The 25,816-nt window shown below is 40.9% G+C and overlaps 4 protein-coding genes across 10 annotated transcripts; 3 read left to right on the forward strand and 1 right to left on the reverse strand.

The window, feature by feature from the left end:
• Positions 1 to 2,207: 2,207 nt before the first annotated feature.
• On the forward strand, positions 2,208 to 3,333 carry LOC115629708 (proline-, glutamic acid- and leucine-rich protein 1). Its single transcript, XM_030526227.1, has 2 exons — positions 2,208 to 2,883; positions 2,945 to 3,333. Exons 1-2 carry the CDS (start codon positions 2,208 to 2,210, stop codon positions 3,331 to 3,333), a joined length of 1,065 nt encoding a protein of 354 aa, XP_030382087.1.
• A 654-nt stretch (positions 3,334 to 3,987) lies between these two features.
• LOC115629723 (serine/threonine-protein kinase Tao) lies at positions 3,988 to 14,249 on the forward strand. 5 transcript variants are annotated; one of them, XM_030526248.1, is made up of 13 exons: positions 3,988 to 4,111; positions 6,933 to 7,305; positions 7,634 to 8,138; positions 8,210 to 8,566; positions 8,649 to 9,236; positions 10,723 to 10,896; positions 10,949 to 11,311; positions 11,477 to 11,599; positions 11,667 to 11,783; positions 11,851 to 12,024; positions 13,032 to 13,253; positions 13,324 to 13,442; positions 13,531 to 14,249. In XM_030526248.1, the coding sequence occupies exons 2-13, from the start codon at positions 7,076 to 7,078 to the stop codon at positions 13,652 to 13,654; spliced, it is 3,096 nt and encodes a 1,031-aa protein (XP_030382108.1). In that variant the 5' UTR covers positions 3,988 to 4,111; positions 6,933 to 7,075; the 3' UTR covers positions 13,655 to 14,249. The 5 variants fall into 5 exon arrangements, with proteins under 5 accessions (XP_030382108.1, XP_030382109.1, XP_030382107.1 ...); XM_030526247.1 differs by lacking the exon at positions 3,988 to 4,111 and adding an exon at positions 4,160 to 4,307; XM_030526251.1 differs by lacking the exons at positions 3,988 to 4,111; positions 6,933 to 7,305; positions 7,634 to 8,138; positions 8,210 to 8,566; positions 8,649 to 9,236 and adding an exon at positions 10,121 to 10,136 and having other exon boundaries at positions 13,531 to 14,225.
• Positions 14,250 to 17,170: 2,921 nt separating this feature from the next.
• Positions 17,171 to 19,605, reverse strand: LOC115629729 (vacuolar protein sorting-associated protein 33A). Its single transcript, XM_030526262.1, has 2 exons — positions 18,047 to 19,605; positions 17,171 to 17,974 (listed from the first exon to the last, which is right to left on the reverse strand). Exons 1-2 carry the CDS (start codon positions 19,451 to 19,453, stop codon positions 17,564 to 17,566), a joined length of 1,818 nt encoding a protein of 605 aa, XP_030382122.1. The 5' UTR covers positions 19,454 to 19,605; the 3' UTR covers positions 17,171 to 17,563.
• Positions 19,606 to 20,131: 526 nt separating this feature from the next.
• LOC115629720 (gamma-tubulin complex component 2 homolog) lies at positions 20,132 to 24,427 on the forward strand. 3 transcript variants are annotated; one of them, XM_030526241.1, is made up of 10 exons: positions 20,132 to 20,283; positions 20,391 to 20,546; positions 20,632 to 20,986; positions 21,045 to 21,581; positions 21,645 to 22,021; positions 22,147 to 22,637; positions 22,694 to 22,865; positions 22,934 to 23,255; positions 23,464 to 23,571; positions 24,155 to 24,427. In XM_030526241.1, exons 1-10 carry the CDS (start codon positions 20,228 to 20,230, stop codon positions 24,371 to 24,373), a joined length of 2,793 nt encoding a protein of 930 aa, XP_030382101.1. In that variant the 5' UTR covers positions 20,132 to 20,227; the 3' UTR covers positions 24,374 to 24,427. The 3 variants fall into 3 exon arrangements, with proteins under 3 accessions (XP_030382101.1, XP_030382102.1, XP_030382104.1); XM_030526244.1 differs by lacking the exon at positions 20,132 to 20,283 and adding an exon at positions 20,303 to 20,314; XM_030526242.1 differs by lacking the exon at positions 23,464 to 23,571.
• The last annotated feature ends 1,389 nt before the right edge of the window (positions 24,428 to 25,816 follow it).

The following is a 25,816-nucleotide window of genomic DNA, read 5'->3' on the forward strand; positions in this document are numbered from 1 at the left end:
TATTAGTTTTTGTGCAAAGTATGTTACATGCAGTACGAATCATCTCCGACCCCATAAAGTATATATATTCTGAATCAGCATGACGAGAGAAATCGATCTAGACATGTCCGTCCGTCTGTCCGTCCGTCCGTCTGGATGAACGCAAGGATCTCAGAAACTATAAAAGCTAGAATAACCAAAGTTGGCATCCAGATTCTCCTAGGTCCGAGAAAGAACGAGTTTATTTTATTTTTTTTAATTTTCCCCCCCTTCCACGCTACAGAAGTTCGTCAATAGCGTCCACATTTAAAATGCTACCTAAACTAAACTTTGCGCACATAATTTATATATAATTATCTACTGTTGTTTAAATTTTTATTCAATTCGGTCAATTCTAAGAAAAGTTTTTAGCGAAACAAATTCTCGCCAGTACAACCTCCCCAAACTGCAACAACAAGTTCGCTCTTCTTCTTCCTCTTTTTGATGCTGCTTTGGGCGCATATAACTCAGTGACGGAAGTTTACCTGGGTACAGGGTATTACACTGTCGGGCTTGCTCGACTGTAGCGTTCTCTCTTGTTTTTTAGCAGCAATTTGTGCTGTTTTTCGAGTCTTACTTAGCTATACTCGATGTGGGGCGCAAGAAATTGTGGGCATAATAAATTGAAGAACTACGTCGATAGAGGTTCAGTGGCTAAGAAAGGAAATATAAGGCTGAAAATGTTGTCTCTAACACTAATGTCTCACATCCAAAAATGTACAAATTGTTACTCACAGTTGGACCAAACAAATTAACTGATCAACCATTAGAATAATCAATGCAATTATACTTTTAACGTCAACATCAAACCGTCGAATTCGACACCACACTTCTTAACTTGTTTGCAGACAACACATGTCTCTAATGACGAGAATGTGGCATTGCTTTCGGGCAATTCCATGAACCCACCAATAACCCACCAGCCAATCAGCCCACAGACCCAGAAACACGGCTACAACCAAACACGAAGCGAATGCCAACTACACCAATATATATAAGTATTGTATTCGAGTACTCGTGTATGAGTTTGCGATTTGTCAGTTAATTACTCGAAAAATGCATAAACATGAAATAAAATCACAAAAATAAATGCAAAAGCGAAGGCAAAGCTGAAAATTCATATTATTATGAGATCAAGCAATAGCGGCCAACACACCATGGGACTAAATCTGGCTTAAATGCAAAAGAAAATGAACCCAACAAGTGAAATTGTGTTTCGAGAGAGTATATTGCCTTTAATCTCAAGTATTTCCTTTAATAATAAAGATAATAATAAATATGTTATCCTTAGACCGAATCTACTTGACTGAAAGAAAATAAAGTGAAAAACAAATGAAAAATAAATATACGGCCCAGTAAGAACCGAAGACGGAAACTAAGGAATTCGACACAACTGCCTGGCCTGAAGAAGTGGATACTATCAATCTAGGAAAAATGAATATCTGTGACTGGAGGAGCGTGACTTTGGAGAAAGAAGGCGAGACGTTGTTATGGATGCACTCGTCCACCAAGAAGTGTAAAGCCAAAAATAAGTTCTTTACAAAAGATTTCAACGCAGCTGATAAATTTTTCTTTCCGCAGAGGACATACAAATTTTCATTTCTTGAGGTAGATATCAAAAATACAAGTATGTGTACAAGTATTGAGTTTTGAAAAGTAAAATATAAAAAGACTGTCTCTGTTTTTTCAACGCTTCATAGGAAATAGTTTTTCAAGATTAACTTCTATGAAAAAGAGCTCAAAAGAATCCAACACTGAAACTCTAAATAATTTCATTGCCCTTGGACAAACCATCTAAATGCTTTCCACTTCCAGTATTCAGAATATGAGTGCTCAGAAATGAAATCCATGCTGTGAGGCTTTGGAGGTTTTGTAATTGAGGAGATTTTCCCACTGTTCTTCCCACTGTGGACTGCACCGAGTATACCAAAGTTAATGCACAGTTTGTCTGCATTTTGATTTTGCGATCTATTGGGGGAAAAAAGTAGTGCAAAAGTAATTGTAGCCACGCGGAGAACCCGTTGATAACCACGACAACCACCACTAACCCGTTAAACTCGTTAGAGCATTGGCCACTTAATCCGCGCGATCAAGTCAAGGCGGTCCAGGCAGCGAGCACGCAGTTCTGATTGAAACGGCACTCTGAACGGTCCACCACAGCCACGATCTCCACCACCAAACCGAACAGGATGCTGAGTCTGCAAAGAGTTTGCCTTACACTGCTGCTCCTGGTATCCCTTTACCATCACCTGGTTGCAGGCCAGAAGTCGCAGTCAGAGCTGGATTTGGAGCGAGACCGAGAGCGGGAAAAGCGCGGCACAGTCACCATAGACTTCGGCTTGTTGTTGCGCAACCTCCTCCAAAAGAGCGCCCAACTGTCTAGTGCGAAGGTAGACATAACAAAAACTATTCTCGCCGCCAAGACAACGAGACGTCCAGCGAGAACAACCACAACGACAACCACTCCAGCCCCGCCACCACCGCCACCACTCCCACCCAGACGCCGACCACCCATTTATGGAGGCGGCTGGCGGCCATATGACTTCCACAAATCGGGCTACCTACCCTTCGTTTACGATGCAGACTACAGCGACCCACCACCTCCTGTTGCTGCGTCGACGCCTAGACGTGTGCGGCCATTTCCACGTCCATTGAGCACGTACTACGCTCAAAAGTTGGCACCCCCCACACCCCAGGACTATGACTATGACTATGATGGTGGGTCCGCTCCACCTCAGGCATCACCACCACCACCTCCGCCGCCGCCACGACGTCCACCAGCGCAGGCACAGCAACAAGCACGCCGCTCGCAGCCGCCAGCACAGCTTAGTGACCAGCTCGTCTATCAGTACGCACAGCCTAGTGGTAAAATACGTAATCTTTTGACTAATTGCCGTACAATTGGTTTCTCTCCAACACTTTGCAGATACCTCCTTTAAGCAAAATACAGATAGACAAGAGAGGGGAGGAGGGGAACGGGTGGCGGAGCGCAAATACGAAGAAGCTACTGATGCTAACACGACAGCAATCGAAGATAATTTCAGTCCGTCAGACAATGGAAATAATGTCGATGACAATGGTGAGGGGGGTGCCGGGACGGTGCCCGGAAGTTCATCACGGTTTTGGGTTAACTATCCAGACAATCCTGAAGAGGCGATACCAACTACACAGGAAAAGCTACCAGCCAGCAATTACTATTTTGGCATTCCTGGACCTTCAGCATATTTAAATTTCCTCGCAACTGCTCCAAATAAGGATAGCCAAACTTACGGGGCACAAGGACATTTGCACTACTTTCAACATGAAACCATCTGATTGTACCTTTCAATACTTTTCTGCATAAGACCAATTGACATTAAACACCGCATTTGTATTTCTATTGCTTACAGTCTTAATTGATTCTTATATATTGATATATTCCGGGACAAAAATAATTTAAAAATACATTCCAACAAACCTTCGATATTTAATTTGCAACCGCCATTGGACATCACTAAATTTATTGTATATAGGCAGCACTGCGCTCAACGTGCTCTAGTGTGTCCACATCTCGCTAAGTTTCAATGCATATAAAAAATATCGATAATGGAGATGCGCTTTTGAGTTCTCAAACAAGATAATTGCTCAATATACATATTATTCGGTTGGTTTTTGAGTAATTTTGTTTTAGGGACTTAACTTTTATGGCCATTGATCTTTGCATTCAACAATTCAAGAGATTTTCAGACAAATGAAAACCGAGACCATGATACTATTAAATTACACAATTTTCCTTGACTATCTGCTCAAGCTCTGACTTTATGCACTTAAAATACAAACCTTTAAAAACACGAACTCTTTAGGAATCGATGTAGAAGGACAATCTATAACAACCATCTCTAAGCACGAACAAAATGAGTTCATTGGGATTGGAGTTTGAGAAAAAATATCGATGTTTACTATCGATAAGACCACCAAGAGCAAGCACGAAACATAGCGGAGCAGCAGCAGCGTGAAAGAAAGAAAACGCATGAAAGAAAAAATGCATACATATACAAAAACAAAAGGCAGCCGTGCGCGTTGTTGAGTTAGCAACGATTATTCAATTGCAAATGTAAGCGGCGATAAGTTCAAGGAAAATTCGTAGTTTTTCGCAGTTTTATGCGTGTTAAGTTTTTTTGGACTGTGTGTGTGTGTCTCGCCTGCTGCTTCTTCACGTTTTCATTTCAATGCGCTCATATTTGTACGTACGCGAGTGCGGTTGTGTGTGTTGATTTTTACTGCGGCGCGCTACCCTAGTGTGTATGTATGTAAGTGTGCCGTGCAGTTTTTAGAATTAGAATTGATTGAAATTCATGTGCGAACTGCAAAGCGCATTTCAAATCAAATATCAAATTCAATTCGGAAACGACAATAGCAACAACAATTTTATTACATACAAAACTACACCTCCTCGAGCATGTGCGTATATGTGTGTGTGTGCGCCGCATAGCACTCGTGCTGCCTGATTGCGAGAAAGAGCACGCACGATACGACAAATACATTGTATGTACGCACACATGAGTGTGTGTGAGCTCAACTTCTTCGTGTGTTCCTGTGGGTGTGCATGGCTATAAGTGTGTGTGTGTGTAATATGCAAGCAAAACAATATATTCGAGATATATCCGAAATTCTATCAAAAATCAACTAATCCAAGCTTTAACCTCGGATTGACTTCATTCCAAGGTTATATAAAAGGAACTCTTCTGCATACAACGAACAAAAATCACAAAATTTGCCGCAGTCCCGACTCCAAGTCACTAATCAACCAGCGCAAAAACAACAACACAGTATATGTACGTACGACAGCGTGCAGTGACCGCGCTGGCAGCGCTGCTCAGACAACGCGTCGATGACGACGACCACCGTCGTGGGCTTTTGCTTTATGTTTTTTTTTGTGTTTTGTCCGCACCCAAAAAATACGACGGCAAATAAACTAAAATCAAATCAAATTAAGGAAAATTTACTGCAAAAATCAACAACAAAAAGGCGCAGCGCAGCATAAAATTAAATTAAAGAGCGCAAAACAAAAGGCAAAAACGGTACTAAATTCAATTGAATGTGTGTCGTCGTCGTCGTCGCTAAAAAGACACAAAAAAATCATACGAAATGCAAAACAACATCAAATAACTATAGGCGGTGTTGCGTTTGTGTGTGTCTGTGCAAGTGCGTGTGTGTGTGCGAACTGCGACATGGCTGTTAAGTGTGTGTATGTGTAAAAAAATAGGCGTGTTTCGCTTTTTAAAAATCGCCAACAGATAGTTTAATAATTAGCACAACAGCAATTGAAAGCTTAATTTACTAAAAAGGTCGGATTTCTTGCTGTTGCGTATCGGCCGGTAACGCAGTTACCCTTCCGGACTATTCCCCCGCGCGCTGCCGCTAGCTATGCATTCTGCAACAGAGTGACAAATGAATGCGCCTCTGTCGCTGCCGGCGTCGACGTCAACGTCATTATACGTGCAACCCTTTTTTATGCTGCTGCACTGCAGTAGCGACGACAGTGGCGGCAGCGGCGGTGGCAACTGTGGAAAGACACTGCATAATTCCTATTACCTTGTCCATTGTGAATTAAGCAGCAATGCTTAAGCGACCATGGTGAACGGGAATGGGCAGTCTCCAACCGCCCTGAACCCATCACCCGCCACCCACCTTATAAACAAACAAATAGAATATCAGAGCTCCGCAGATACTCCTGTGGTGGTGGTCTATGTATCTTGTTAGGCCTAATGAAACCCATTGAAAACATTTGTCATAGTATAGAACTACATACATACATATGTGGTTATCGTTATCGGTGCAAGGCAAGTTTCAATTCGTGCCCTATGTATAGAATATACATACATACATACATATGTATGTACGAATGTTTTTATATCCGCCGCTGCTCCAAAACAGCGAAGCATGAATCTTGAATTTTTCTTGGAATGTTTGCCAAAAAATAAAGAAAAACCAAGTTACAGCACGCGCCCCGCCATTACCATCACCATTAAAACAAAGTCGAATAATTCAAATGATTCGCTGATGATGCCGTTACTTTTTGTTGTCGGTGCGTGTGCCAGTCATTCGCTTGTATGTGTGTTTGTGTGTGTCTGCGCCCATTTAGCAGAGCTCGTCATTATCTTTGAAAAAGCGTTAACAAGCCAGAGCGAATACCGCAGCTGATCGTCTTCGCTAGGAAATTGCTGAAGTTGGCAACGACAAAGAACTAAAATACATACATACATACATACGTATAAGTATGTACATTTTTTTTTTTTGATAAGAGTAGGTCGGACACATACACTACGAGAACTACTGAATAATATTCGTGTGCGTTCAGTAGTTTTTTTTTGTGTGTGGGTGTGAGCCATGCTGGAACGATCCAGACGTGATTCATTTGGGCGATTCGATAATCAGTTGTGTTTTATTTCGGACTCCAACAATAACGACAACCAAAATGTCAGAGAAAACAACGACGACGTCTACTTCCCTTACAATTTAGTTCCCCACAATTCAAATTACAAATCCATAAACATTGACTTGAAAAACAACAGATCAGATATGTAAACTTCAATCAGATTATAAAATATGTATATCCCAACAAACAAATGTATCCATTTATATAGGTTGTATCTTCTTTCAAGAGCGAATACCTCTATGACCGCTAACTTAGTGTTAGTGTGGGTGTAGATAGATATAAAGAAAATGTACCAGTTTTATAGTGTTCGTGGAATAGTCATGTTTAATTTCATAATGTACATTCGGTGGGCACTTTTCTTTGCAAAAAAAAAAAACACATATATATATATGTATATCAGATACGATAAGCATTGTAGAAGCCCAGTGGAGTCACAGCTGGCATTATCATTCGTCATGCTCAGCTAACACTTTCGATTCCGTTCGGTACTTCACAGAGCAGCCGCCAAAGCCGTCGCTACAACTACCACCACAGGAAGGAAGCGGTGACCAGGCCGTGGAGAGGCCAAAGAATATAACTGAGAGAGCGCACCAGTATTGCAAGCTGCCTCAGGTCAGCTGCATAACATGAAACACAGCCATGCCTTCGGCACGTCCTGGTAGTCTTAAAGATCCGGAAATAGCCGATCTGTTCAACAAGCATGATCCAGAGAAGATCTTTGAGGACTTGCGCGAAATCGGCCATGGGTCATTCGGTGCCGTCTACTATGCGCGCTGCAATCTCAACAAAGAGATTGTGGCCATCAAAAAGATGTCGTATACGGGTAAACAGAGTCAGGAGAAGTGGCAAGACATACTCAAAGAGATACGGTGAGTTGAACAAAAGTTTCCGAATATCAATAAAACTAAAATCGATACAAGGAATTTCATATATCAATGAATTATTTATATGTAGCGTATATTTATGTATTTGCGGAAAACTTGTATCTTCACAACATAATTTCAGAGAAACTTGGGGGCCGGATATTGGCAACCAAGCCCGTATTATTCTGAAAAAATTATATAATCCTCTACATACCTTCAATAAACGAATTCCGGAATTTCCAGCTAGTTTGTTATTAGACTTGTTAGACATGCAAATTGTATATATTCATACTAAACACCTCTCTCTCCTCCGCCTGCTGTCCTACACACACAGTTTCCTACGTCAATTGAATCATCCGAATACCATTGAATACAAAGGCTGCTACCTGCGCGAATCGACAGCGTGGTTAGTGATGGAATACTGCGTCGGCTCGGCCTCTGACATCATTGAGGTTCACAAAAAGCCACTGCACGAGGATGAGATAGCGGCCATTTGCCTTGGCGTCCTCAGCGGTCTCAGCTATCTGCACACTCTCGGGCGTATTCATCGTGATATCAAGGCGGGCAACATTCTGTTAACAGATAATGGTGTCGTTAAGCTGGCGGACTTTGGCAGTGCGGCCATTAAGTGTCCGGCCAATAGCTTCGTAGGCACACCCTATTGGATGGCGCCCGAGGTAATTCTGGCCATGGATGAGGGCCAGTATGACGGCAAAGTGGATGTCTGGTCATTGGGCATAACGTGCATTGAGCTGGCCGAGCGCAAGCCGCCCTATTTCAACATGAATGCCATGTCGGCGCTCTATCATATAGCACAGAACGAGTCGCCGGCATTACCGGTAAGTAGAATTAATTAAACTAATTTCAGTAATTTGAACGACGAATTCTTTTTTGATGCGTTATTGTGTAGAAGAATGATTGGTCGGATGCATTTTGCAACTTCGTTGACTTGTGTCTCAAGAAAATGCCCGCGGAACGACCTTCATCGGCCCAGCTGCTCTTGCATATCTATGTAACACGTCCGCGTTCCGTTACTGTGCTCCTGGAGCTGATTGCGCGCACCAAGTCGGCAGTGCGGGAACTCGACAACCTAAATTATCGGAAAATGAAGAAGATACTCATGGTGGACACATGCGAGACGGAGAGTGCTGTGGGCGATATGGACGATCAGCAGGACGACCACGCAGGCGGCGACAGCAGCAAAAGTAATAGTATTACTTCAGAACACTCCATACACTCGATGGGTGTATCGGCGGCCAGTAGTCAGGTGAATATAAATTAGGGGTTGCATGCCTGATCCAAGCACTGGTCCGAACTAGCACGAATTCTTCACTTTGTGAAATTTGCAGAGCTCCTCATCGAATTCCATACCGGCTGCGGCACAGAATCACCACCATATTGGAGCGCATCATCATCAGCAGATGGCCGCGGCCATGCACCACCACCAGCAGCAGCAGCAACAGCAGCAGTTGGGCTGGTCGAACAATGCTAATTCACACCAGCAGGCAGGGGGAGCTGGCGTTGTATCGCGCAACTCCTCGCGTCAACGTAACCTGCCACCGCTGCCGAACATCATGCACAGCATGAATAACAATGTAACGCCTACAAACTCGGCGTCTGTTGTGCCAGCACCGGCGCCTCCGTTGCCGGTACTGCCGCTGCCCGCATCCATGTCACACGGACTGAGCACAGGCACCACTGGCAGCAACAGTGGCGGCTCTCCAGCAACATCATCGGCGGCAGGCGCCTGTGGTGATCGCATGCCGACTATTCAGCCGCGTTATCTGTCAACGGCTGCAGCCCAGGCAGCTATCTATGCTGCCACATCGGCCTCGTCGCAACAGACCATCTCCAATGCGGTGAACGATCATGGATCCAATTTTGCCACCATACGCACCACCAGCATTGTCACCAAACAGCAAAAGGAGCACATGCAGGTGCGTGTTTACAATTATCACCATTAAGCCTGTCAGCAGTCAGTCACTAACAACCAGTTACCACTTATCACTAACCACTCAGCAGCATGCGCACCTGTCCATTGCTTCCAAATCATTGCGCATCAGGGATTTGCTCAGAAATGTAGGCGCTAAAAAGAACGTTAATCCCTTCATATGTAGTTGGCGCTGTCGTCATGACATTCTGCTTCCTCCTCATGGCTTTTTCTTGTGTTGCCTTCGACATTGGTTCCTAGTCAGTTGTCCCCGTTTTTAACTCTGCTCTCTACTACATTCACGATCTTTGTTGTTATTTATTATTGTTTTTACTCCCGCAACACGAATAGGCGCGCTATAACTTCTTCTGTCCGCAACTGTGTCGCTGTTGTGGCAACGTGCCTGATCCAGAGGCTGCTGCTGCTCCTCCTCCACCTGACGATGGCCAGCAACATGATGACAGCCGGGGCAAGGGTCGTGGTGCAAATACAAAAAATTGCCCTTGTGTAATATCGTAAATGCAAACTGCAAACGAGTGTGTATGTGTGTGTTTGTATGTACATATGCGTGGATGTGTGAGAGAACGCTTTTAAGAATATTAACAAATAAATGCGAAAAAAAAGCAAAATGCGGCAAGGTGCGCTCAAATTTGTTTAGTTTTTTCACTTTAGTTTGTTACCCTTTTGACATTCTCCATATAAAAGCTCTCACATCTTCGTCTCCCCATCATGTCCAACGTCGAAGTGGATGGATAACTCTAATTTTATACTATTTGTCCTTTTCGTTTTGCATTTTTCTTTTCTACTTTCTCCGTCATTACTTACAAAAAAGCTGCAAACTATACACAATATGCTTTTTTCTTCTCTACAATAGTTATGAGAATACGCCAATTGCGTTTGCCAAAATGTAAGCTGTTTCTATCAATTTACCGTTATCTTGCTGCATTGTTCCCCAACCTAACAAAAATAGAAAAAATAATAAATAAATGTATATGGAAACACTTGACCCAGCCACCCCCACACGCACAATTCACAGTGGCCATTCTTTAATAAGTTAGTTCGATAGATTATAGTGGAGCTTAAATCGATAGTCGAGCTTGGCTTTAGCATTTGACGCTGCGATCTCGCGCAAAAACCAAAGAAAACCATTTATTTAATGTAGTGAATTTTTGTGAGGTGGTGCAATTAGTTATTGTTCAAACGTGTATTGAGTTTTATGTTTTATTGTTAATTGGCAACTAAATCCTAATCCTGCCCCTTTTTGCACCTGATTGCTTGATTGGTTGCTCCCGTTGTAAGTGCATTTTGAGGTTAAATGCAAAATGCGCACGCAATTGTACCTACAACTTGAATTGGCGTTTAGAAACAGTTTTGTAAGTTCCCGCTGAACACTGTGCAACCCAAAACTATAGGCATTTGAAAGCTACATATGCATATATTGTTTATTTATTTATTGTGTTTATAAATTAACGCACTCCTTTAAATATTCACAGGAGGAGATGCACGAACAAATGTCTGGCTACAAGCGCATGCGACGTGAGCATCAGGCCACGCTCCTCAAACTGGAGGAGAAATGCAAGGTCGAAATGGAGACGCACAAGGGAGCACTGGACAAGGAATATGAAACCTTGTTGCATAGTTTTACCAGAGATCTGGAGCGTCTAGAGGTAAGTTGGATAATACTATTTCAATTATGTCACTCATTTTTTACATTTGTAGACTAAGCATCAGCAGGACGTGGAGCGACGCGCCAAGCAGACGGCCGCAGCTGAAAAGAAACTACACAAAGAGATTACTGCGAAGCAAGAGGGCGATCGCAAGGCGTTTGATTTGAACCGCAAAAAAGAATACAAAGCGAACAAAGAGCGCTGGAAACGCGAGCTCTCGATGGATGAGTCAACGCCAAAGCGTCAGCGTGATTTAACCTTGCAGACGCAAAAGGATACTATGAAGCAGTACGAGGCGCAGGAAGAACAACGCTTGCTGCAGGCACAGAAGCAATATATTGAGCTCGAAATGCGTAAATTCAAACGAAGACGCATGATAATGCAGCACGAGCTAGAAGATCAGCTTCTGCGTGACGTAAGTACAGCTCCAAAAAAATTACGAAATGAAATGTAGGTTCCTGATTTCAATTTTCAATTTTGTGAACTCAAAGTCTCTGTCTAAATACTTAGTTCCTTGTGAACTCCGATTACTCCTTATCACTTGTGAAACTTAACTAAACACTTAATTTTTGGTATGTAGGAGCTCAGCAAGAAACAGCAGCAGTTGGAGCAAGCGCATGCCATGCTACTAAAGCATCATGAAAAGACACAAGAGTTGGAGTATCGCCAACAGAGAAGCGTGCATATGTTACGCGAGGAGCAGGTATGTTTAAGATCACTTCACATATATCGTACATATCACACAAGCAAGTGCATTCAACATTTAACAGATAACCAAGCAACACGACACGGAGTTGCACAATCAACAAGACTACATGGATCGCATTAAGAAAGAGTTGGTGCGCAAACATGCGCTCGAACTAAGACAACAGCCCAAGAGCCTTAAGGTAAACTAGCTCCATAAGATTTGCCATAATAGCTCGCATAACACTCGATCATCCACTTCATCCACAGCAAAAAGAATTACAAATACGTAAACAGTTTCGGGAGACTTGTAAAACACAGACAAAACAATATAAACGCTACAAGGCCCAAGTACTGCAAACGACACCCAAAGAGCAACAGAAAGAGGTTATCAAGCAACTGAAGGAGGAGAAACATCGCAAAATGACGCTGTTGGGCGAACAGGTATGATTCTAGAGCCTACCAAATGCTTTTACAATTTCCGTTACTTTCCATATAATGAATGCAAAGTAGATTGTAACTGATTTGCAAAGTTGGGTAGCAATGCGGGGTGGACATTGTCAAATCATGGCACTCGATTAAAGAGCAATCGTATTTATTGATTCCTTATTAAAAACCATCTAGTGTCTAACTGGTTATATTTTATTCAGCTCTCTGTCTTCAGAAACGGTACAGCTGAGAAAAAGTATGCACTCGAAATGTATGCACAATGGCTCGCAACATTGGCTGGCATTGGTCCTGCATCACTAGAAAAAGGTTTTCGAGGGTTAATTGATTGCTGAGAGCTAACTGCGCGGGCAATTCCCCTAACCTTCAGAAACTGCTCATTGCATGTAATTGCCGAGAAAATTAATTTACTTTAAACATAAATCAAGAAACTGCTTCCATCGCATGCAAAGTAGTGCAGCTATCTCAGATTATGCAGCTCGACGCTGGTCGGGTGCGAACGAAAGTCAAATTAAAGTCACTGCACCACACATTCCGAGCACAACTTTGCCGAGCTCTGAGTGTAGTTGAACCGAACAGCCGATGTAACGGGTATTGTTTGAATTTCGCAGGGCGATAATTGTTAAATATAACTATTTAAAAAAAAATATATATATAAATGCGACAAAGTCAAGTGTTTGTGATAATAATAATGTTGTGGATTGGTATGCAATCGGATGGAATGTATGGAGATCACACTTTCACCCTCATCTTTTATATTATAAATAAAAAGTCAACTCCCGATTGCAATTCTGGGATGACGACGCTAAAGTAATGGTAAAAATTAAAATATTTTTCAACTGATTACCTTCGCAAATGGAGTGATATTATAATTACTGATTCGAAGCTAAATAGTTCTTAGAACCCAACCCCTGTCTCCCATTTATAAGTAATTATCCATTTCTATCTTCTGCCGCTCTGCCTATCCATCTGTCTTAACTCAACTGCTTCTGAACTATTTGCAGTACGAACAAAGCATTGCGGATATGTTCCAAAGTCAAAGCTATAAACTGGACGAGAGTCAAGTGATTGAGTGCCAACGTACCAATGAGCAATTGGAATACGAACTGGAAATGCTCACTGCCTATCAGAACAAGAACAAGAAGCAAGCGCAAGAGCAACGCGATCGGGAGCGACGCGAGCTCGAGAATCGTGTGAGCGTGCGTCGTGGTTTGTTGGAAAATAAGGTAACCATTACATTATCTTCCATTATTATCAAGTATTAATATATTGATTGATTTTATTTTTCAACTCCAGATGGCCGGCGAATTGCAGCAATTTAATCAGGAGCGTGCCGAACGTTTGCGCATGAAACATGAGAAGCATGCTAAAGAATTGGAAGCTTTTGATAATGATTCACTAGCTTTAGGTTTCAGGTACATACTCGTATACTAAATAACTCGTACAATATATAAGCGATATAATACTTATACAATAAACTGATTATTTCGTAACCAATTCCAGCAATTTATCGCTAACCGAAGTATCACGTGAGACCTACCCGGACGAGGAGGGTAGTCTGTCGGGTTCAATGATTAGTTTAGCACATAGCCATAGTTCAACAAGTTTTCCGGCTGGTTCGCTATAGCATAGACATAAATCACAGCAACAACAGCAACTCCAACAACAACAACAGATGAAGAAGCAGCAGCAGAAACACCAACTACAACAAACACAACAACCATATAGCAATTTAAACTATTGTAATTTTAATGGAAATTTTAAACCAACCGTAACAACAAAAACTACAAATTCAACTAACAAAGCCAGACACAGGCCACAAACCTAACAACAACAATAGCCATATGAGGAAGCCTGTCTACACATACAAAACACACACATGATATCCGGTTAGAGTTGTTTTTGTAGCCCAAGTTGAAAAAAACAAAACAAAAAAAAAACGAAAAGAGAAAAAGATAACCTTTAAAAATTCCGAAAACAAAAAAGTAAACAAATTGACAACAATGACATAAATAAGCAAGCAAGCAAGTATTTTCTAATGATAACAACAGCAAGTTGCAATAGTTTTGTATTAAAGGATCAAATCAAATAACAAAGTAACACTAAATTTAAAAAACCAACACACACACATATATAAATATATATAAATATAAATACTTAAAAATTAAGGCTAATTGTCATACAAAACAAACTTTCAATAACAAACAAAACAGAAAAAATAATTTAAAAGAGAAGAAATTGCAAGCAATTTGCAATAACAAATAACACACCAAACACACAAACACCCACATATACAACAAACAAGAAAGAAAAGAAAAACAAGGATAAAATATTTAAGTTTTATTGATATTATTATAATCATAATTTAATATGAATTTTTTTTGTTACAAAATTTCTGTGTGCTTTTGCAAACTGTATATCTATATCTATTTATATTTGTTAACGCGCCAGCAAAAACATATACACCATATATATACAAATTCAAAATCGTATCAGATCAATTAATGCGCTCAGCATTTTCGATTGTCAGCGCTATTATCGATAGCACTTTATTGTTTCGGCGCCTTCGTATAACACTTGCCGTGTTCTATTTGTTAAATCGAAGCCATTGAAGAGACCGGCTGGTTGCTAACAACAATAGAAATACATTTATATTCAGGCACATCGATCTTTAAATGAATGTGTTTGGGCTGTTAATGGCCACTTCCAAAATTATTTCAATGTATATAAGGCAAAGTATTGCGTTCACACTCAAAAGACTGTCAGACCGACTGACTTCTATTCTATTATTTCTTTTCATTTCGAACGAATGCATATTTATGTGTTGTATTATAGTTTTTGCTCGCACGCGTACACAAACAATCATTGTTTTTCCCCCTCTAATTTGTTAAATATGTCGTTTCCATATTTTGACTCGCTAAAATATAAAATGTGTATTTTTTACATTAAATATAATACATTGATTTGTTTTGTGGTTGCTGCAGTATAATTAATGCAGCAAAATCCAATTTTATGGCCAAATCTATTATAAAAAAAAACAAGCACAGAATGCAATTTGGTTACACACCTTATACATAATTTTGTTTCGTTTGTTATAAAAATATTAATAAATAATGAAAAGGAGAAAATATAGGTTTATATATATTATATATATAAATGGAAATACATAATCTAAAATAAGCCCTATTTTAGACTTAATTAATGCAAAATGCGTAGTCAAAACAATAAAAATTGTATAGAAAATTAATTGTTTAATTAATTAAAATTATGTGAGATTGAGATTGCGTTTTCTCCATAAGTTCTTATGTTCAATTTTGTTGTCGTCATCACTTTTAGTTTCCAAACGAGAACAAAAAATCACAAAGAAACACACACCCACATGCATACATAATACATACACTCATACATTTGTAAGAGTGTTTGCTGAAATGAAAGCTAACCGGCGCCGCACTGTTAACAATTAAAACTAAATAATAAAAGTAATTAAAATAACAACAACAAATTTATATAAACATTTATTATATATGTGCGAAAGTGCAAACATAAAAGTAAAACTACAACAATTAAAATTTAACTATTTACAATAACATGAAGGCGACGATAAAGTGCGAGATGCGACAGCAAACAAAAATTATAGCAATTAAATTTATAGTGAACGAAAGATGTTGATAACAAAGTAAACACAACACCACATACATAATTTCCGTTAGTACATAATTAATTAAATAACTGTATAATTAATGGCAGCAGCGAAATCCAATAACGAGCAATTCTCGCTCCATCCTCGATCCTGGGGGGGCCTCCCAGAACGATGGAAATGTGTATTATTCTAGTGCTAAGTTGCTCCATTGCATGTATATGTATGTATGTATGTAGTAATCAAATGAATTTCCAAGCGAGCGAGTGAGAGCGCCTCCGTCGTGCGAGTGGGAGAACTATACTTCGCCATCATCGCTTGCGGGTAAACAAACACAAAGAATGAAAAATGCAACAACACATAATATGTAATATTTTTATGTTTAAAAAATTGTTTTTTTTTTAATTCCGCTTGAATTAATAATATTTTGTTTTAACTATTAATAAATTGTATTTTTGCAATTATGATCAAATGGAGAACGAATAACAATTAAATTGATACACGTCAATAAAAAGGTAAATAAAAAATACAAAAATTATTACATCCACCAAGCTTTTTCACTGACCAATCTGACTTTATATCAAATTATTGGAATGATTAAATATAACGTCAGTTAAAAGGGCGTTTAAATACAACTTGTTTTGTTATATTGTATGTCAACCGTCATACGAGTCATCAGTATTTTTCGAATTCTGGAAACATTTGAGTGCATCAAAGATTATGGTTAGGAGAAGCTGTTGGCTAGCACTTAATATGCGGGTATTTTGCTTTAGAATTCGTCAACTGAAAACAATATACATTTTTAGAAGAGATTAAATTTTGAGACAACATTTTTGTATTAAGAAGTCCAAAAATGTGACAGGATAATGCATTTTCGCAGAAATATTCGAAATTCCAGACATTGTTTCTCGTAGATAAAGAAGAAATGGAAATAAATAATCATTTTGTTTAGTGGAAGAGACTAATGTCATAAGTATCGGGTTTTATCTTTATAGGTTTAATTGGAGAGTTTTATTATAATCCTGATTAGGGCGTCGTATCATCATGGGATAGAAATGTTATACCAGCAGTAGAAGCCAGAAAACAAAACAATATGAACGGAACTTTTTTTTATTGAGTAATAAGCTTAAACATAAAAATCTTTGTTCTTTTACAGGTATTCGTACATATATACATATTGTATTGTATACATATGTATTCGTGGAATGTGCTAACATATTCCAAACACAAGTCATGCTTTCAATGAATCGGCCTTTTCTCATGACTTTTCAAATAACTAGAGAAAAAATTGGTTTCAAAGACATTTTCTGGGGCAGGGTTAGGAGGGGCTTCTACATATACATACATAAAGCTCTTGAGAGCCCCAATCGAAAATCTCTGGCCTACCGCAGCGACTTAAGGAAATTCTTCGTACGTACATTAATCTGCACACACATATGTACGCATATGTGCTATATATGTACATCAGAATATACTGCGATTAGAGATACAATTTGGTTAGACTTGTTACAAGGTTTGTTTTGGTCACAAGACACGTTTTATCTACAAATAAATAATATATCCAAAGCTTTTGCACTTACACACTATACACGTATAAATAGGTAAATAGCATAATACAAATAGTTATGTACATACATACATATGTATAGGCATGTATATGATGTAAAGGATAGAAAAATAGGTTTATACAAGTATACACTCTGAATCTGATTTTGAATTTGTATCTGATTATAGTATATGGCGCCAATCAGGCTAATGCTTCTGAATCAATCCGGATGCACTGGTGCGATTCTTTGGAACTAATTGTCATGGTCTTAGGGTTCCAGATGCATTGCGTCCGCGCGATAAGCCACAGCCACTGGACAACCGATGAGCCTCCAGCCGGCTCAGTCGTTGTCTTCACGAGCCCATCACGCTGTCGAGGAATGTGTGCTTGTTGATGATATTGGTGGTAGCGACCACAAACTCAACATGGTTGTCCTCCTGGGCGGCGAGGAAGCGTAGCGCAGCAATTTCAGCAAAGGTGCAGCCGCCCACAAAGCAGACGAGCACCACACGCGGCACATGCAACAGCGAACCCTCGCTGGGCGTGGTGCCCACATGCCGCCCTCCTATACCAATCAGTTGGGCCTGAAAATCTTCGAAGGTCGGGCCGGGCAGATTGGTAATTTGACTCTTCAGTGACTGCCAGCCCAAGGGCTTGAGAGATAGCTCTACTAGGCGCGTAGTTAGCGGCGCATAGAAGCTGTGCACATAGCTGATATCCTTTGGCTCCACCTCGACACTGTCCTCAACAGTCAGCCGTAGTGTCTATCATTCAAAAATAAAAAAAAAAGCAGAGAGCATTAAGGGGGGAATTTTTACTTCCAAAGCATCACATACTTTGCGCAGCACGGCGTAGGACCGAGACTCGGTCTGTGGGTAGAGGAGTCCCGCCTTTTCCAAATTACTGACCGTCAGCAGAACCTCTAGACCATAGACCTGAGCAAGGTCGCGCTTATAGCTGTTGAGCACTTTCTCTTTGAGGCCTGAAGCGGCGGCACACTGCAGACAAATCAGTCGTAAAACATTTCGTAGTTCATTTTTGCGCGCTATCTGATCCTCAATGTATACGCTGGTCTTGTCGATGTCCGCACAGACCATAAACTCTTGTTCGGCAGCTACATCCTCGGCAAACGTGTATTCATTCACTTGGGTCTGTATGAGTGTCGCAATTTCTGTGTGTTGGGACATGGCGCGTTTCTCCTCCTCCAGAATCTTCAGTTTATCCACAAATATGTGTAGCTGTCGGACTGAGTGCTCACGCGAATATTTGTTCATTTCGATGTTCAGCTCCTTGACCTTACGTTCAAGTAGGCGGATCACCTCGTTGAAGTGTTTGTTGCGCAGCTCCGAATATCCTTCCTCGCCGGAGTGCAGTGAAATGATTTTGGTGTTCGGAAAGCCAAGCAGCTTTGCAAAGGAATCACCAGCAATACCAATGTTGCTCGCAGGGAAATGATGAGCCGGCATCATCAATTTGTTCTGTTGAATACCAAAGAGCTCGTCGATTAGACCCTCATAGGTGAGCTGAGTAGCCAGTGGCGTGAGCAAATCAATGCCACGGTCCAACAGTATGAGCTGATCAATGGCACCCTTGTCGCCATTGTAAAGGGATTTCTCATTGATGGCGAGTTGCTTAGCATGATCCCAGACGCGTTGCGCCTGCACTCCCTTTCCATAAATCTTGGGTATGCGGCCGTAGAGGCGTTGCAGCTGCACCAGCCCCATGGCCGCCTGGTAAAGCGAAGTTGTATCGCCATCGATCGTCACGTCGCGATACGCATGCGGCAGTTCCATGCTGACAACATCCGCGTCAAGTGGAAGAAAGTTCCAGGAAAGCTCCTCGACGCTTCCGAAACTGGACAGGTAACCCTTGTTTTCCAGCTGTTTCTCACAAAGGCATGAGCGACGTGGCACAAAGAATATATGAAATTGGCGACCCTGCTGACCCAACTTCATGACATGATTTCCCACTTGATCCATTAATGACACCTGTGGCCGTACTATATAAATGATATTGGTCACATCTTTAGGCACATCGAGTTCTCCTGACAGAACAATCAATTTGATGTTGCGTTCCGTAAAGACCTTCACTTCGGTGACTAGACCAAGAGGCAACACCAAGGCCTTGTCTAGCACAACGACCTTGGAGCCCTCGATGCGCTCAAGGTGTTGCACCAACTCATTGTGGGCGGCCTCCTGCAGCAGCTGCAAATTCACACGCTGACTTTTCAGGTGGGAAAACATGACGGAGCTTCGAATGGTTGGCCTGATTTGCTTGTGAGCGACTCTGCCAGTCGTCGAAATGATTTCGAAACTGCTGTTCCGGAGCTATGCAATGCCCACGGCCACGAAAATTGTGTTTGCAAAAAATTCTACTAAATGCGGGTGTTAAACAAAACAGCTGTTCTGGGCCTGCGCACAAAAGAGTGTGTACCCTTAGCGGACATGGACATTTCATTCATACTGAAAAAATGCGATTTCGACACTCATTGTTGGAGAACACAAAGGGGCGGGCGCCATTATTTAACGTGCAAAAGCTCTTTTACAATGTACTCATACGTATGTATGTACGTGTCATTCAATTGCAATAGGTGTTTGATTTAATTTTAAAGTGTACACACTGAAAGGTTGAATCAAAAACGCCGCGCATCTTCATTTATAGCTTTCACCAATTTGTATATTTTAGTTCATTTTTGCCACTTTACAATTAAGCAGTTTCCTTTATTGTGCGTTTAGTTACATACAAATATGTATATACTTGCATTACTTTTATTCCTGTTGCAAAGAATATTGCACTTAAATTAACCGCGCAATAAATATCGATAACAGTTGACAACACTTATCCCCCATATAAAAACAAACGAAAGAAAGAAAGAGAGAGAGAGAGCAGCAGCAAAAAACAGTCAACTGGGTCGCTAAAGCGCGTAAGGAAATCGAATTGTTGTTGGTGTTTGAATTGCATTACAGTTAAATAAACCGTTTATTTAACAATTACACCAACAAATATACATCCAAAACATGAGCGACACCGATCCAGTACGTCTTGTACTGGCTAATCTAATTGCCGAGTCAGGGTAAGTAGAGTGACTCGCAAAAAGTGCACAGGTGACGTTTTTTTGCGGCCCAAAAAAAGGCGATGCAATCCGTTTAATCGAAATTTATTATTTTTGACTTTACTTAGCTCGTATAAGACGCCTGAATCTATTTTGCGAGAGTTTCGAGCCACCCGAGGTAGTCGCAAATCAGACAACGAGCTGGTGTCACTATTGAGATCTATTAGCCGCAAGCGTCCAAACTGCCAGGAGGTGCTGGACGAAATAAAACAGACCCTCGAGCGGTAAGTTAATGCGCCAAGCTTACATGCGTGTTTCACTTATGTATGTACATACATATGTATGTTTTATAATATTTTCGCTGGCCAGCATGGACCCTATGTTCGCACTGCTCCTATTTACCGAACGTCACAGTGACGAGGACTCGGTGTTACGTCAGTATCCCAGCAGCTCACGAGTAGGGACCCACAGGCAACATTCCGTGGATCGCCATAGCTCGACACGTACGTCCGCAGACATACCACTACCACATAGCCGCAGCAACAATAGTTTGACGAGCCAGCTACAGGATCGCCCGATCATGCTCAGTACAAACAAGTCCCAAGACTTCCCCACCTCTACACCGCTGAGTCAGCGCAAGCCGGATAATTACCTAACTAGCCCTACAATGTCAGCCATCTCAACTGCCATCGATCAGGCGGCTGTGCAAGGGGAATTGCGTGTGGTAAGGAAGTTCAATAAACATTAATACACCATTACTTAACCGATGTGGCTTCTCGCAGATTAAGGAGCGCGTGCTCAGTGCCGTGAGCAGCAGCTCGCTGACCAGCCAACGCTCGCTAAGCAATGCCAATGTGGAAGCCAGCCCAAAGGAGACAACACTCAAGCCTATAATAGTCATTAATTCCAAATCCATGGGCAGTGTATTCACTTGTTTTCCTGATGAATGCCGAACTCACGGTCTGTGGGACTTCTACAAAGTGGAGGGAGGCAAGCCGGCGCCGGATCTAATCGGCATTCCCATCGAGACTCAGCAGCGTGAACTTATTACCGAACTCATTTACTGCCTGATGGGCGTGCGCGGAGACTTCATTGTCCCATTGGAGTCCGATCCCAAGGCCGATGGCATTGGCAAATATGAAACGCATTTCTCAGTCGATAAAAATGTGGACAAATCGCTGGCTGAGCTGGCGCTGGAAATTCTGCCACTCGCTTCCCACTACATTGGCATACAGAGGATTGTAAGTGCCACCCAAGAACATGGTCAAGTATGTAGTGCATTGAACTCGGCACTCGAGGAATTGACGCGCGACTATTATGTAAGTAGCTAGAGCATCCAATAAATTTGTGACCTTTTGAACAAAAGTTCCCTTATCCCTTAGGTGCTGCTTGCTCAAATCGAACAGGAACATTTGAAGGACCATCTAACCATGCAGAAAATGCTGTACTATTTGCGCCCTACCATTTTAGTCATGGAGGAAATATGGGCCAGTCTAACGGAAATGCATATAGAAAACTATACGGGTGCTGCTGTCCTGACCCATTTGTGTGCATGCATCAAACGGCTAGAGGGCGACAAACCTTCCCAGGAGGCACTCATCAGTTTGACCAAAAAAGCATCTGTACCCTACATGCGTGTGCTTCAGCGTTGGATACAGAAGGGCATTATTGTAGATCGACATCAGGAGTTCCTAGTCGAAGACAATGAGGGCATTCGATGCGATGAGTTGCCCGAGCTGGCGGATTACTGGGAAAAACGGTCAGTTGGCCTTCACCTAAACTAATCCTCTCAGTAATTAACATTGAAAATCGTTATAGTTAACATTTAATTGAACTTGGAGTCGTTTATCATAACTAAGGTGTTTATCATTTATCATCAAATAGGTACTCTGTGCGACGAGATCGCATTCCATCGTTCTTAGAGAAATACTCGGATAAAATTTTGCGTACCGGCAAATATTTGAACGTAATTCGACAGTGTGGCAAGCGTGTGATGCCAACACAGGAGATGAATTTGCAGTTTGATCCGACCAACGAACAGCACGTTTTCGTTATTAATGACGCCTATTACTTTGCCGCCCGCATGTTGCTGGATGTGCTGCTCACCGAGAACGATCTGATGGGACATCTGCAGTCGGTAAAGCGATACTTGCTGCTCAATCAGGGCGATTTTATCATGCAGTTCATGGATGCCTGCGAAGATGAATTGGCCAAGAATGTTGATCTGGTGTTGCCCATGACTTTGGAAAATTTGCTAGGACTAACATTGCGTTTGTCGTCTGCACGCAACGATCCCTACAAGGATGATCTGCACTGCGAGCTCTTGACATACGATTTGGTTACACAAATGTCCAAGATTATGAATAAGAAGGAAGGTCAGTTGATAGTATATACTGTCTTTATTTTGTTATACTCATATTCCTCTTAATAGAGTATTGGCAGGATAAAGTTCGACTCGACTTGAGTGGCCTGGAGTGCTTTGCTTTCCGCTATGATGTCAAATGGCCCGTTTCGCTTGTCCTCAATCATATCGCCATATCCAAATATCAGATGATCTTCCGCCAGCTTTTCTATTGCAAGCACGTTGAACGTCAGCTTTGCAAGTAAGTAGAATGCGAGATACACAGATGGTCGATTCAATCTTAACACCGACTCATTAAATACTTTGCAGAATTTGGAAAGAGAATGCCATAACCAAGAAGTTCTCGCCACATGCTGCCGAACTGTATCGCTCAGCCTTTACACTGCGCCAACGTATGATGAACGCCATTCAGAATCTCGAGTATTACATGATGATTGAGATTATCGAGCCGAATTGGCACATTTTCATCGAGAAAATGAAGAAAGTGGAGAATGTAGACAATGTGCTGAGCTTGCATCAGGACTTCCTGGACTTGTGCCTAAAGAACTGCATGCTAACTGAATCATCACATCTGAATCGTGCCATATTTAAATTGTGCAAGATTTGTCTCGGCTTCTGCGAGTTTATACAGGTGAGTGGGCTCCAAAACTTACCCAAAAAGCTGCTTATGGTACCCTTAAGAGCTTTGAGTTAACATCTTATTGATTTGTACGTACAAATATGTACATATGTATTGTATTTCTCTCTTCCCAATGCTTGTGTGTGCGTGTGCGCTTGCCTGCCCGCCATATTCCGATCTTTCTATATATATATCCTATACCATTGTATAAAATGAATAGCGCTCGCAACGATTCTTTCTCGATGCTGAGCTCAAGTCGATGGTCTGTGATAGCAACGACGAGAATACGGATAATTCTGATTCTGAAGATTGCTCGAATCGGCAACAGGTATAAACCTTCTATAGCCTCACTTCATGTTGCTTTTGTGCTTAACCTTAATTGCGTTTATTCCTAAAGATAATTATGATTTCCGTTCTGTATCACCCGAAATAGACAAGCACATTTATTTATTATTTATTTTCGCTAACTGCTTATATTAATCTGCAGTCACAATCGGTTTCTTCTTCCATTGTAAAACTAATCAGTTTTTATTTTTGCATGACGCTGAAGCAATTTCTTTATTTATCTAATTCTGTTCCTAGAATTGTTATCCAACTCACTATTCAGAGAAATGTGGTGGGGGTTGTATTACGAGTTGAATTATTATTATAAGTTCATCTTTATTTAGAAATATATCAAGCCGTTTAGTTTAAATAATTGTATTTTACTTTTTGCCGAGTGAATTCAAAAATGTCACGACCTTTAGTTCGTATTGAGGAGTACTATTTCGCTCTGCTCCATTTGAATATTTACATATAGATGTTATTAACTATTATCTAAATTATATTTATGATTTATCTCAAGTTACACATTGTACTGATTTTAATTTCTCGATTTCTTTACCTGACCCACTCTTTCGATATGTTTGCAGTGTGAGAGCTCGCTGGACCAAGCCGACACATTTGGAGAGCGGGTGAAACGATTTGATCTGGAGTTTACGGGTCTGCTGATATCCTTCCTTAAACAAATCAATGATCTAGCCAAAGATAATACAACCGATCGCTTCTTAAATCTCGTACATCGCATTAATTTCAACTCATTTTATTCGGATCAGATCGAAAAACTGTGTGTCAAGAAGGCCATGGGCTAACCTGATCACAAAAAACGTGAATAACATGAAAAAAAAGACAAAAGGAGTATTACAGAAAAAAAAAACAGAATTTATTTAAAAACAACATAAACATAAACAAACAACAAATACTTAGAACCTAAGAAAAAGCCGACATTATACAAAACAAATCTTTATGTTGCATCATTCCCGCCCACACCATATATTTGAGTATATATGACAAGTATTACCAATCAGTCGATTATCAACATTGTATATCAATAGCTAACATAATACACTAATTTAAGATACGCTGATGTTACCCAGTAATTCCGTGTTTAGTTCTGAGGAGCACTGTGCCAGATAGTTGACTGATTATCACAAAATTTCCTTGTTTTCCTTGTTTATTAAATTTAAATGTTCATTAAAGTAAATACAATAAAAGAAAAAAATAAAGGACTTTTCATTTTAACATATTTGAGAACTAGCTTGGACTTTTTTAGAGGCAGACTTTGGAACAGACTTTAGAATGTCAAAGATCACCACATAATCTAAATTTGACTGTCTACATCAATAATATTTTCAATTATGAATATATGGAGGATCCCTCGAAGGTTTTAATTGCAACATATGCGGACGACATTGTGGTCCTTTATATATCCAAATACCACCTAGAAGCAGCAGAGGGAGTAACCCTCCGAGGCAAGCAAAATACGAGGAGCTTGGCAAAATACCTTGGACCTAGCCGTACTAAAAGTTGGTAACGTCCTTACCAAGCAGGCTGCACAGTACATCGGGAGGATTTATATATGTATTATATATTTATATATACTTGTACTATACATATATATTTATGTACCATTTAAAGTTTATCGTTTCAACTTAAAATCTGAACACGAGCCACAATTTTTGGGATATACAAGTAGGACACCTTTATTTCCATGCTCGTTTAATTGAGGCATCGGATTGCTGCTCCTGCGATGGACACAACTGCGATCAACGTCACTGGACACGACTTTCCAATGCTACGCAGCTCCAGTGAGTGAATCACAGCTGTGTTTGATGCCGCTCTTCGAAACGCTTCAGTTGTTGTTGTCTGACCCGCGTATATAGTCAGTTATTGAACTTAATCCAGAACCCCATTCTCACTGTTATTGATATCCAATAATAAAATGACAGTTGAGAAACGAGTTCCAGTTTAATTACAACATTATACGTCGGGCACGCATGACTCTAACTCGGCTACCATTTGCACTTCACATTTCAGGAGGTGTCCTTCACGAACGGTCTCCTTGTACATACAAGTATGTATGTACATAAAACTAAATGCATATCATCTGGCCGGACATGTTTGAATGCATTTGAATTGAAAGAACCCTTTTGACTGTTATTGTTGTTAGAGACATATTCACATAACAGCCGAAGGACCTTCCACTTCAGAAGCAGAAGCGCGCGCCCCCAGCCTTCTAAGCTGCCTTCTAGACT

The sequence above is a fragment of the Scaptodrosophila lebanonensis genome, unplaced genomic scaffold (assembly GCF_003285725.1).
Source record: "Scaptodrosophila lebanonensis strain 11010-0011.00,11010-0021.00 unplaced genomic scaffold, SlebRS2 tig00000163-arrow-arrow-pilon, whole genome shotgun sequence".
Taxonomy (NCBI): domain Eukaryota; kingdom Metazoa; phylum Arthropoda; class Insecta; order Diptera; family Drosophilidae; genus Scaptodrosophila; species Scaptodrosophila lebanonensis.